This window comes from Odocoileus virginianus, chromosome 9 (genome assembly GCF_023699985.2).
Source record: "Odocoileus virginianus isolate 20LAN1187 ecotype Illinois chromosome 9, Ovbor_1.2, whole genome shotgun sequence".
NCBI lineage: Eukaryota > Metazoa > Chordata > Mammalia > Artiodactyla > Cervidae > Odocoileus > Odocoileus virginianus.
The window spans coordinates 17,544,899-17,559,180 of record NC_069682.1 but is presented as its reverse complement, the minus strand read 5'-3'; the positions used below and the strand labels follow the sequence as shown (position 1 = coordinate 17,559,180).

General features: G+C 43.2%; 1 protein-coding gene across 4 annotated transcripts in view; it reads right to left on the bottom strand.

The window, feature by feature from the left end:
- Positions 1–14,282, bottom strand: part of NRP1 (neuropilin 1) — a 145,275-nt gene that overhangs the window by 67,728 nt on the left and 63,265 nt on the right. For all 4 annotated transcript variants that reach the window (XM_020872696.2, XM_020872694.2, XM_020872695.2 and 1 more), the window contains exons 5-6: positions 7,570–7,725; positions 5,296–5,462 (exon numbers count right to left, since the gene is read on the bottom strand). In XM_020872696.2, the coding sequence (XP_020728355.1) occupies positions 5,296–5,462; positions 7,570–7,725 (323 nt within the window). The remainder of the gene's footprint in view (positions 1–5,295; positions 5,463–7,569; positions 7,726–14,282) is intronic.

Genomic DNA, 14,282 nt, shown 5'->3' with positions numbered 1-14,282 from the left:
CCAGAGACTCAAGTCCCAAGTCCGAGGAAGAAGGTCCTCTTTGGTTGTATGAGGCTGACTCTCCCACAGGTTGCAACTTTCCCCCAAATCGGGACTTGATGAAATAGTCAACCTGTCTGGCCTTGAGCTTTTTCATGAGAAAATGCAGATAAAAAAACCTCTGGTCCACTTCGCTTACACTTTAAGACTAAGATGGGATGTCTTAAGTCTTAGTGTTTGAAAAGAGGCTTTTAAACAGGGAAAATGCTATAGAAACATAAGGTTTTGTTGTTAGAACATGTCTTAAAATGAATTTTAAAATCCTCCAAGCAACCTCAGGGTCACTTGGATGTGACCAGCTTGAATGAGGGCACCCACTTTCTTCGACCCCACGGCTGTGGCTGTGAGTGAGTGAACCCTGAATGTGTGTGTGTCTGTGTGTGGTTGTAGGCGTGTTTTGATTCAGTTCAGCTCATCTCCTTACACCAAGGTCTTTGGTTACTGGTGTCACTTTTTAAGGCTCCTTCAGTTAGAAAATGTGGAACATTATCCAAGGAAAATGCACAGAAGGTAAAAGGAAAATATGGGAACAAGCTTCTAGAGAAGGTTAGCATGAGTTTCTCTCTTCTGGAACTTTCCTTCTCCTCATCCCTCGGAATGAACCAGAAAATGTAGTGAACAGAGATGGGGCTTGCTGATGGATTCTTACAGCTACAGAAGGTTTTCTCAGAGATTTCTCTCTTCTATGGGATTAATCCATAATAGGGCTGAGGAACCAAACCAGGCAGGATGTGGTTTAGAAGCCAGCTGCTTTCTGCTCCTCTGGAATAAGTGAAGGCATGAATAATCTAGCACTAATCTTTTTTTTCCCCCCACAAAAGACAATGCTACCAAATTTGGAGACACGCACAGTTTCAACTTGAGTTGGTGTGTGAAGTAATTCTATTTTTAAAGTCATTAGAGGGTGTAGTAAGTAATCGATTAATCCCTAGTGCCATTTTTATTTCTTCGGATCAACAAAGTTCATACTCCATCCAGGCATTATGTCTCTTGCCTTTTTTTTTTCTTCTCTTGTCTCCTGGCATTTTAATCAGGGAAAATCACAGTTGTTTTGAGGAAAGCGCTCCCAGGAGCTTTAATTAAAGCTAGAAGGATAAATCTGTTTACAGCGTGGTGAACACCATCATTAATAAAACATCGAACTAATTAACGAATTAAATTCTGCTTTGTGTGTGAATGGCTATACTAGGATTTAGGATAACATGTCTTCTGATCAGACACATACTCTATGCACTTAGTTTGCAGATGTGAAAAGAAAAATCTGAGCCTGCCTTTCTCCGAGATCCACTGTCTCTAGCAAGACTGCCAGAGCTTGAATGCGGAAGGCTATGTTACTTAGCAAGAATGCTAAGTCACTTCAGTTGTGTCCGACTCTTTGTGACCCATGGACTGTAGCCTGCCGTGGAGTGGAGGGCTACATGTGATCACGTGAAAATGTCCAAGTCGGGACTTCCCTTCATGCTCCTCCTCACTACACAGCCCCTTGCCAGGTTCTTAAGCTTTCTGCCAGGCTCCTCTGTCCATGGAATTCTCCAGGCAAGAATACTGGAGTGGGCTGCCCTGCCATCCTCCAGGGAGGATCTTCCCAACTCAGGGATCGCAAACCCATGTCTCCCGCGGCTCCTGCACTGGAGGTGAGTACTGATGCTGAGCCACCTGGGACGCCTACGTTACTCTTATTTTATAGGAAAATAAAACTCAGTGTCAATGAGGTTGATGGCTTGGGCTCAAAGGATGTGCTTGAAAATTAAGAATTTTTTATAGCACCACTGGTAACACTGATTCCTCGGAATCCTTGACTGCTTAACCAGAAACAAAAAGAAGATAAAGATGAAATGAGTAGAATAGTAAGACCAGTAGTTCTAGGATACAGACCAGAATGGAATACTCTGCGGGGGGGGGGGGCAAAGTTCACAGGGTGATTTAACTCTGCAATAGACAAGAGGAGGTTTTTGCCTCTCAGGATACAAAACGGCCTTCAGACCAGGATGTGACCACGTGAAAACGTCCAGGTCGGGACTTCCCTTCATGCTCCTCCTCACTACACAGCCCCTTGCCAGGTTCTTAAGCTTTCTGCCAGACAACAGATCCCACAGGAAGCGACACAGAGGACGTCCACACCGGCGGTTAACGATGCATTGTTTTTTTATGTCACTCGGTAATTTCCTAAAGAAAACAATCGAACCAAAGACTGTTCCTGTCTTGAGGGAGAGTCAGCTTCCAGGGCTGCCTTATTAATTTAACACATGCAAGTGTTTGTCCTTGTTGCTACAGCGACATGTTTGGTGGGGTACATTTCATGTAAAATGTGACAAAGCTGAAAAAGAAAACAAATTCCTTCCGCATTCCCTGCGCATACAAATGGGACTGTCAGGTGTGGAGGGGTCCTCTGGGTTTGGGGGAAGGTGGGGGTAGGTGCCTCCTGCCCTGCGTCTCCCTTACGCTGTGCTTGTGGCTTAATTTATTAGGCATCCACCCAATGAAAGCAACCAGCCCACTGCTTCTAAGGAGTTTCAGAAAAGCTGGAAACACATGAAATTATTCATAATTAGGTGACGGGTGGATGATAAGAGCTCCCACTATGTACACAGACGCATCTAGCATGGCAATGAACTCGCTGAGCTCCTTGCCGCCGCCCCCCCCCCCCCCCCCCCCCCCGCAGGAGATAACGATCATTTTCCCTCCAGGTGAACTGTCGTTGACATTCACCTCCCTGGGGGATGGATGAGCAAAGGCCCCACATTCTCAGTTTAGAAACAGGACACCCCCAAACCATCCCACGTGAGCCTTCTCAGCAGGAGGAAAAGTATAAAAGGAGACCGATGCCTCACAGGATACTGCTGAATGTATAGGAGTCAGTGACGAAAATGAAGCACACGGAGTCCAACAGACCTCGCCTCCAAGCCTCTGATTTCAGGGCATTTACTCATCTCTTCGAATCTCGGGCTCCTCATTTTAAAAATGAGGATAGCTAGATCTCTGTCATAGGGCTGCTAGGAGGATTAAATAAAAATGTGTCAAGAACCCAGCTGAAGTCAGGGCACATAGTAAACACTCTGTACATTGCAACGACCCCGTGAATGACACATGTCCTTTGTGCTGGCACCAAACACTTCTACCTGTTCTCCCTCCCTCCCTCCCTCGTCGCCCCTCAGAAGTTAAGTGTGGCCCTGGGAGGCGCTTTGGCAATGAATATGGTGAAGCACTCCTGGACACAGCGTCAGGAGCCAGCGTGCTTGGCCATGGTCCCTGCCTCTGTCTTGGTGGCAGGTTCTGGATGATGACTTTTCCCTCCAGCTAAGTTCCAGTGTGAGAAGATGTGGGGCAGAGGGCACCCCCCACCACCAACACCAACCAGACAGGACTTCCCTGGTGGCTCAGTGGTAGAGAATTCACCTGTCAATGCAGGAAACACAGGAGACTCAGGTTTGATCCCTGGGTGGGGAAGATCCCTTGGAGAAGGAAATGGCAACCCACTCCAGTATTCTTGCCTAGGAAATCCCAAGGACAAAGGAGCCTTGCGGGCTACAATCCATAGGGTCACAGAGAGTTGGACATGACTGAATTGACTTAGCATGCATGCAGGCATGCCGACCAGAGATTCGGGAGGTACAATTAGCAAGAGGCAAACCTTCTTGCCTGGGGGGTTTTGGTTACTTAGCATATCTGAACCATACTTTGATAGAGAGCTGAACCATTTGAGATTTTTCTTCTGGGGCCATCTTAAATGGCACCTGACTCCTAAGAGCGATGTAAACTCTATCCCACTGACAAATGCTTTGTGAGCGCCCATTCTGTCTCTACGCTTCTGACAGAAATCCTTGCCCAGAAGAATTGCTACCGTTGCATTTTCCAAACTCTTGCAAGACCACCATCCCTAAATTATTGAGTTTTCTCCATGTCACCAAGAAGACGACTATATTACCATGCAAACTTGCTTAGTTCTGCAAAATGTAAGCACCCCTCTAGAGGCAGGTCAATCACACTGAATTGCTGACTGGTCGGGGGATGTGGAAAGGCGAGTCTTCAAGAGCTCTTTTGACGTAGGCAAGCTCATTTCATTTCTGACTTCATGGAAAGCTGGATACAGTGATCCCAAGCTAACTGCCTCTTCTTTTCCCACCCTCTACACACTTCTCAGTGTTATCATTTTGAGGTTAGTGTGAGTTCAGCCTCCTGAAATAGGCCATTTCACTTTAAGTGTATGTTAAACTAATATTGACCTTTCCAAAGTAAAACAAAATCTGGTATTTGTGCTCAAAAGACTGAAACAGCCGTAGATGTAGAAAGGAGGGGATTAATCATCCTGGTATTTTTTCTTGCTTAGGAACTCTCCCTGGGAATTAGTCATTTTTATATATCTTGAAATGAGTGCAAGACAGGCTCTGCCTACACTCCTGAAAAGGAAGTCTGGATCCTTCAGCAAAAAATGTTGGATAATTTGCCCACAGTTGAACCCACACAGCCAGATATGATGTTTGATTTGACAGTGGGTGAAAAAGTCAAGAACCTGAACAACAGCCTTGGGTGAGAGTGTCCAGACATCAAGGTTGGGCAAATTTAGACTTTGGGAGTGATGCCAGGGATGAGCTGGGAGACAAGTCCAGGTGGGGGTGCAGAGGAGGGGAGCCTGTGGAGGGTGGAAGGGTGAAGGCAGGCGGGGAGTATCAAAGTGGGTAAACAGAACTGACATCACTACTGAGGACGGAGATGTGTACATTTCATATGTATGTGCCTGTACGAAATCCACAGACACCAACACCCTCAGTTAAACCACTTTCTGGGCACATGCTACGTGTACACCAGTGTGAGAAAGTAAACCTCAGCCTCGTTCTTCTCTTCTACCTTGAGCAAACAAACAAACAAAACACCTTATCAAACAATGACTTCATGCACAGCTGTAAGTACAGTTAAGGTATTTCATTAAGGAAATAAAAATCTGTTGAAGTAGGAAGCACATCAATAGAAAATGTGTAGCTGTTGGGGAAAAAAAATCGTATCTTTGAGTTGTTATCCAAGTGAGACATCTGTGCTCAGATTCTGTTAAGAGTCATATGCAAATATCTGAGAAGCTAAATGGGTTTTCAGGGAAATCACCTGGGCTTTTCTCTGATCCTGTGAATTCTGCAGAGTAATTACATTTGGTGTCCCCTTGTCCTCCTGATTGGAAGGTACTCATGACGGCACATTTCTTTCAACAACCTTTGTAGACAATCCAAACTCTCTACCCTGATGTGCCAAGTAGAAGCCACATACCTGAATCCACTCTCTGTAGGAATCCTCTCCCGGGGTCCACCCATTCTCAGGATAGTGGAGGCGGGAGCGTTCAGCAGACCAGTTGGTGCTGTACTGGGAAGAAGCTGTGATCTGGTCAGAGTGGATCTCTCCAGATTCCATGCCCAGAGCTTCCATACATTTGAAGTCTGAAGGGAAAAAACAATGGTCCAAAGTCAGCAAAATGCAGGGGAACCTAAGATGCATATTTTCTTTTTTGATCTGGAAAACTAAAAACTTTATTTTGATGTTTACACAAAATCTTACAATAGATGACAGCAAGGGGCTTATTGGATTGTAGCAGTGATATGTGCTTTTTCATGGCAAGAATTCTTCAAATCAAGGCTATAAAGATCTCATACTTGATTATTTTTCCAACTGGGCTTAGGGTGACATAAATACTATTAGAGACTTTTTAGGAAATGATGGATATTCCGATTTACTTTCAAGGTTAACATATGCAGGTATGTCATATGCGTACACATCGGGTTATATTTAAATAAAATTTTACTATTTCCTCTAAGATCTAACAAAAGTGAAAAAGACTCTTTGTCCATTTACAGCTCCTATTTGGTGGGCTGAGTAGAACTTGACTCTCTGTCTTTCAGACGCCTTAACACTGGCGCCCAGGCTTCCACTTCAGACTCCCCTGTGTTATTCCCCTGCCCTGACCTGGCCATAGTTAATAACATCACTAGTTTATCTTATTAGTATACAAGAGTGTCCATCGGGGGTAAACTGTAGTGTCATAGCGTCTTAAAGACCACCACGGTTTTACAGCATAAACAGGAACATTCACAATAATGTCCATGAATCATAAATACATATATTCCATTAGGCCTCATACACTCAACAAAAAAAAGAAATATGAACTATGATGTTGGGAAGTGAATAATTAAGTTCAGGAAAATGTGAATTCAAAGTACCAAAGTGCAGAGTACCAAAAGTACCTTCAGAGATTAAAGAGAAGGCTCTCAGCCATCCAGAAAAACCTCAACCAATGAAACTTCTACATTTTCTGTATTTTCCAGCATAATTAATAATGTTTTATGGCATAAAAGATTTTCTTTCACTGGTTTCACACTTCTAAGCTTTAGATTTGTTATTTAGAATATAAAACAGGCACAAAAATGCATGAATGAGTTAACCAAATAAATTAAGTACAAAGAAGATTTTGAAGTTTAATTGGCTTTTTTTTTCTTTTCTAGTAAGATCTGGTAGAAAAGGCATGAGCATATCTGTAAAAGAGGTCTCCAAACTCCCCTGCCTCCTCCCTGTGCTACGTGACAACCTAGCAGCTAACACTGGAGAAGGCAATGGCACCCCACTCCAGTACTCTTGTCTGGAAAACCCCATGGACGGAGGAGCCTGGTGAGCTGCAGTCCACGGGGTCGCTAAGAACCGGACACGACTAACTGACTTCACTTTCACTTTCACTTTCATGCATTGGAGAAGGAAATGGCAACCCACTCCAGTGTTCTTGCCTGGAGAATCCCAGGGACGGGGGAGCCTGGGGGGCTGCTGTCTATGGGGTCGCACAGAGCCAGACACGAGCGAAGCAACTTAGCAGCGGCAGCTAAAACTGATGAAACCCAAATCATTCATTGCTCTTTCAGGTTTTCTCCCTTGGGCTTTTAAAAAAGCTGGAGACCACACCAACTTTGAGCAAGGACTGAGTTAGTCAAGTATTTTAATAAGATACAAAACCATATTACTTCTTTTCTCTTTCATGGAAAGTAATCACAGAAATTGAAACGTGCTTCTTTTAGGTGAATATCCACCTTTCATTCATCTAAGAAAGAAAAAAACAGCTTGTGCCAGGGTCTCTCCAAACCAAACTACCACGCCCCATCCATTCTACCTGCCTGCCCATCAGTGAACTATGTTGATACTGACTGGTCCTTATTATCAGAGATCGATACTTGTGCTTTCCTGACTCTCAGTCCAATACACACCAGGGGGTGCCAGGTAGGTGGTCTGGTCATATTTCATTGTTTCTAGGTGCAGTTTTGCCATTTCCCAATTTTTCTCACATAATTTCAGAGGTTTACAAGCAGCCTTCTCACACATAATTTTCTTAAGAAAGCACTCCAAATAGTTCTTTCTGTTGATATTCCTATAAACCATTTAAAAGAGAAACACTTGGCACTCCAACTCACAAAACACATCTTTAGTGTTTCACAGAGCCGCAGGTGTGTGAGAAGGAAGAGCAGAGAATATTTAAGGCAGGGCTTTGCAAGAGGCATCAATACCAACCTTCTGAAACACTGCTTTGCAGGACACTGTAGTTTGCCGAGAAGCCTTCTTTGGCTATGGCACTGTCCGTGTAGAACACCATGGACAGGATGCCGGACGACGAGAGGATTCGACCTGGTGTCTTCTGCCCACAGTATCGCCCAATGTGGGGACCAACTGCAGAGGGAGAAATGCAGAGACCGTGAAAACACCTTTTCTGCTGCAGCTCATGCCAGCAAAACCATTTGCAGACATGGGTCCCAGTGGAACCCAGAAGTGTTTTCTTACCCAAAGCAAGCCTTCCCTGGTTAATTGGTTTGCGGTGAACATACTGGATCAGGTTTGCGGAGAGGATTTTCAAGTGTGCTCAGAAGGGCAATGACAGGCGTAACCACATTCCCCCGTGAGCAGGACTGTTTTCAGGAACAAAATCGAAATACTGGCTTCAATTGCAAAGGCGATTTGGACTGCCAAGTGCACTCTGGCATTTAGCTCCAGGACCACATGGTGTACACAGTCCAGCGCCCAGCAACTCCACCAGGCTGTGATCACCCAGCGAGGGTTCTTGGAGTTGCCTGTCCTCCCTGCCCCCAACCTAGGAGGGGATCCTGGGAAAAGTCCTGGACCAGAGCGGTCCCGGCAACAGAGCAGAACCAAGGTCTGACCACACCCTGGGTAATCCCCACTTTCTTCCTCTTTCATCTTTCAGTCCTGGAGCCTCATTATGACAAACATCACAAACTTAGACAAGTGACAGTGGGTGATGCATCTAAAGATCAATAATTGTAATAATTAGCAAATTTAGAAACTATAAATATCAGTACACATAATAGCAAATTGTAATCAAAACAAAGGAAAAATGTATCTTTCTGACTTCTGTCTCAGTTTTTCATGTCCCAAACCTTAGAGAGGTGACTGCATGGCACTTGTGTCCAGTGGACAAGAGAGGACCCAAATCAGCCATCTGACTGCACACCGGGAAACAGGCAGTATCAGAGGCAGAGAAAGACTGGGGATACTGATGAATCTGTGATGGAGTCAAATTGTTATTTGGCTTAAACTGGCCAGCCCTTTGTTGAAGTGCTTTCACACGATCCATGGCAATTCAGCAACTGTAAGTTGCCTTATGGACAGTGCGGAAGCCCTCTGGGCTTGGAGAATCTTTTCATTTCTCTGTATAGATCAGCATAAGAAAAAAAAAAAAAACCCTCCTTTTTCTCTAGAATTTTTTTCATCGCACATATGGTAAAAACAAACCAGATGGTTTGGGCTTAGAAGAACAATCTGGTATAGACCATTTTCCCCTCCAAGAAATCCATGGTTCTGTGCATTTCAACTAAGAGTTATTGCTTTGTTCAAGGAGGCACGGTAGGTGGACTTTTCTCTGGAGGGATGGGTCATGGGCAGGGGTGTGGGGATCCAAGGCCAGTGAGTGCCACTTAGATGCAGAAGGCAGTCGGCGAGGGCTGGGAGAAGCTTCATGTGTGATGGAGAGAGCGAGCACCATAAGATGTGGCCTACCTGAAACCCCACGTGCCTGCTGAGTTACTTAGCCAGTGGCTGTCTGAATGAACACCCTGCTTTATAGAGTGATCAAATCCTGGACTAACGGGATTTTAGTTCTTGGCCAACCATCTTTAAAAATTAAAAGGAAAGAAAAGAAAAAAAAATACTAAACCAAAGTGGTTGACTATTTGAGCTAGTGCAAAATGCTAAGTTTGAATAGCTGATAACTTCTCCATGCGCCCAAAGTACTGGATCTGCCAAACTCTGTCATCCCTCACTCTCCAGCACACAAATATTTGTGTGTGTCAACCGCTTTATTATGAAGAAGACAAGGAGGCTGCTCATTTCGGGGATGGATACAGATGATCCAAAGTGCACCACAGGGTCCTGGCAGTGGCTCTGCAGAATGGGGGGGAAAGGTCATGGTATCAGGTTTCCCAGTTGGCAGAAGACAGCCTCTCAGATGAAACTCTCACTGATTTTTGTTTCTCTCCAGTTTTAATCCTGGCCTCAGATTCTCCTACACCAAGTGCTGGCTCCTGGCCAGGCTTTCTTCATTCTGAAGGTAGCCCTGTCACCAATTCAACACTTTCCCCTTCCCCTGTGGGGTGCAAAGTTGCCAGAAACATACACATGAAAATATCTCACTAGAGCCATAAACTCAGGTCTTTGCTTTCCTCAAAAGGAATCCCATTTCTGGTCTGCAGTCTTAATGGGAGGCTTAGAGTCTAAATATCTACTTCTGCTTTATTGACTATGCCAAAGCCTTTGACTGTATGGATCACAACAAACTGCGGAAAAGTCTTAAAGAGATGGGAATACCAGACCACCTGACCTGCCTCCTGAGAAATCTGTATGCAGGTCAAGAAGCAACAGTTAGCACTGGACATGAAAGAACAGGTTGGTTCCAAATTGGGAAAGGAGTACATCAAGGCTGTATATTGTCACCCTGCTTATTTAACTTATGTGCAGAGTACATGATGAGAAACGCTGGGCTGGATGAAGCACAAGCTGGAAATCAAGATTGCTGGGAGAAATATCAACAACCTCAGATACACAGATGACACCACCCTTATGGCAGAAAGCGAAGAGGAATTGAAGAGCCTCTTGATGAATGTTAAAGAGGAGAGTGAAAACTGGCTCAAAACTCAACATTCAAAAAACTAAGATCATGACAACCATTCCCATCACTGCATGGCAAATAGATGGGGAAACAATGGAAACAGTGAAAGACTTTATTTTGGGGGACTCCAAAATCACTGCAGATGGTGACTGCAGCCATGAAATTAAAAGATGCTTGCTCCTTGAAAGAAAAGCTATGACCAGCCTAGACAGCATATTAAAAAGCAGAGACATTACTTTGCTAACAAAGGTCTATCTAGTCAAAGCTATGGTTTTTCCAGTAGTCATGTATTGATGTGAGAGTTGGACTACAAAGAAAGCTGAGCACTGACAAATTGATGCTTTTGAACTGTGGTATTGGAGAAGAATCTTGAGAGTCCCTTGGACTGCAAGGAGATCAAACCAGTCAATCCTAAAGGAAATCAGTCCTGAATATTCACTGGAAGGACTGATGTTGAAGTTGAAATTCCAATACTTTGGCCACCTGATCCACTCCTTGGAAAAGACCCTGATGCTGGGAAAGATTGAAGGCAAGAGGAGAAGGGGTCAACAGAGGATGAGATGGTTGGATGGTATCACCGACTGGATGGACATGAGTTTAAGCAAGCTCTGAGAGTTGGTGATGGACAGGGAAGCTTAGCATGCTGCAGTCCATGAAGTCCCAAAGAGTCGGACAAGACTGAGCAACTGAAATGAACTGAACTGAGAGTCTATTCATCTTCCCTCACTCTTTCCTCTCATTTAAATTCCATTGTTGTGGTTTCATAACTTTCTTCTTCTTGTGTTTGTGGGCAAACTTTTATAGCCTTAATCTTTGGGGTCGTTCTCGACTCGCCAAAGCCACTGACCTTACCAGGAATACAGCACACAAGGGAAGCTTGCAGTCATCCTGGTTCCCCTCCCCCCCACCAGCTCTGGCTGCATCCCCTCCCCTCCACCATCACCCAATTCCCCTGGGGATGGCGGGAAAGGGGGTCTCTTTGAAAGAGCAAACAGAAGAGAACTTGTCTAGTGCAGACTCATAATTTAGAGAGTCTCCATGACTCACTGGTTTATAATGTTGAAGACATGCCTGGTAAATCTGCCTTCTGTCCTTCTGAACATCGCCCCCGGACACCAGCATGCAGCTCTCTTTAGGAACCCTCAAGACTGGAGAGTGAAAGGCTTTTTCGACTATAATACAAAGAAGTATTGAATTTTCCTGAACAACAGCGAGACCTTAGCCTAGCAAGCTAATGCAATATTGATCTGAGTTGGAGCGGCTGCAGGACCCTGATCCGCCTTGTGTGTGTGCTCATTTGTGGATTTACATGATCGCAGCTCTTAGGTTCCCTACTTCCGTTATGGTGGAGCCAAAGACCAAGGCGATGAATGCCAACTGTCCCCAAAACAGAAGTATAATTCAAAAATGGAATGCCTGGTGGATTTGAAAAACAGGCATCAAGCTCTCTCTGTGGGGAGAGCAGGCCTACGATGACCATTGCTTCTCAGGTGTGAAGACAACACCGTATTTGTGCTGCTTGAAATAGGAAATGGCAAAACCCCATTCTTTGTATTTTTCCTACTAATCCCTCCATTAATTAGAACCCTACCTTAGGATCAGACAATTTGGCTCTCTATCACCTTTTTATGAGGAAAAATAGGTAACCATCTACTATAAAGAGGTACTATTAAAATAAGGTTATTTTTGAATAAATAAACACAAAAGGGGATCATTTTAAATAGGTACAAGATCAGCCAAGTCTATTTTTCTTAAAGTAAGTCTTTTGGTGGAGGATATCTGGATTTTGCAACTTTTCCCCAGAAAAAAGAATTGGCACATTTATGTCATTTATATTTTGGAAGGTTTATATCGCTGCTATTTTATATTTGTATTATTGATACTGTATATTTATATTTTAGAAGGTTATTTTTAACATAAAATTCCATCCAGATTTGATGAAGCTTATTCCTAAAATCATAAAAATAATTCCTAATAATTTGGGAAGTGTAGGTCACAGAGCATTTCCAGCTCTTTTCCCAGCCTGGATGGAGGGCTGGCTTCACAGGCATCCAGGTGCTGTGAGCTAGGCATTCACATTTGGCCCCATAATTCAGCACAAGCATCTGCAGGCACGCTTAGCTCACGGCTCTGAAACTATGTGTAACTTTCACCAGTGACTCCAGAGCTGTTAGTTTTAAGAGACTGCTAGCTGGAGAAGTGGGCTTCTCCACGTACACGTCTTGGATCTCACATTTTGGAGTAAACTGCTTCTCTTCGAAGTCAAGTTGAATCGCTTTCAATTACTTAGTCGTCTAATTCAGTGTCTATGATAAAATGCCACATAAAATCACTCAATGGTTAAAAGCCTTCAGTGCCTTCTGGTTATTGTTTTTGGAAAGGACACCAAAGAATAAAAACGATTTTGCTGGCAAGGAAATCTGTGTGTTGAACTATAATGACAAACATGTTCTTGTGCCACTGACAAAAAAATCCAGGACACACTCTCATTTTGCCTAAAAAAGAGTGAGCTCCAATGCTGGCATAGACAGGGTGAGGCCAGGTGAATACAAACAAATATACAACCACATTTTTCATATTCTAAAGCCAGTTTTCTCTAGGAATAAGTCAATTCACCCAAAACATGGGTGAATTGCAGGCTGACAACCCGTATTGTTAATTGTTCTTCACTTCAACTCCGTGATTTTCTAGAGCCAGAAAATTACTACTTTGGAAAACCCTTGACACTAATAACAATGCTCTCCTTTCTACATAAGTTGGTTGATTGGACCTTCTTTTCAGATGTCAATTTAAATATAAGTTCTAGAAAGGAAGGCTGCAAATTTGGGTTGTGAACAAATAAACCCATTATTAAATGTTCCAACTATTATTGCAATACTATTATAATATTGTTTTCCTAATTATCGGATTGAATACTTGGAAATCAATCAGAGTTCTGTTTGGACAAATCTCATTACTTAATGAGGGAGTTTCAATAAAATCATCATAACCCTATTTATATGGTTAAATAAAGGAAATAAGAGACTCAACTAATGATAACTCACCCATTTGCTCCAATGACATAAGCTTTCTCTAAACCTAGATTTTCTCTAGTGCTGTTTACTACTGAGGAACAAAGCTAAACTGAATGACACTGATCATTTAATGTCACTACTAAAACAAAGGCAATCTCTTTCACATGATATTAGCTTTCGTTCACAATTTACTTTCTTTCTTTCTTCCATCTGATAATATTATCTGATTATTTTATAGATAGTTCCAAATCTCTAACTGCATGATTTGTAAGAACTTCCACGCTGCCCTTTCTGATCTGCGTAGAGTGTGTTCTCCAGAGAAATCTTACTATTAAACCAGACTAAACACAAGACTAGCGAAGCAGCTGCAACAAATTATTTGATATTATCTCCCTCTGTTCAGAATTTGGGTGTGCATTTTTGCCATTCACCTTCTAATTCATAAGGACTGAAATGGAAAACTTTAATTTAGCTGGCCACATGGCTACTTCTCCCACCTCCTTCAAATCTGGCTTATTTTCTTAATAAGACCTGACCTGGCCACCCTATTAAAAAAATTCCACCCATCTTTCTGTCTTTACCTTCATTTTTTTATGCTTTCATTCTATTTTTTCTTCTTTTCCTTTTTTTTTTTTTTTTTGTTTGTTTATAGCACTTCTCACCTTCTAACATCCCATGCACGTGATTCAATTGTCTGTAATGTGCACAGTTTATTACCTCATTCCCTCTGATAGAATCTAAATGGGGCATCCGTCTTTGCTTTGTTTGCCAGGAGATTACTACAGTGCCTGGTACATGGCAGGTGCTAACTAAGTATATTTTTTGAATGGACGATGAACTCAGATGATGTGAACAATGTGTCTCAAGGATGTGTGCCAACCTGATTTGATCCCCCAAAGATAAAAATTCCCTAGAGAGCAGACAAGGAATCTGTCTAAATTAGGAATGCTCTCCTCCTTCCTTTCTGAAATTTCTAAATGTGGTAGCATAGTGGGTGTATAGTTCACTGAAAATTTTAGCAGGGACTTAACCTCCCTGGTTCTTAGTCTCTGCATTCGCAAAATGACTGACTTGATTTAACTGATGTCTTA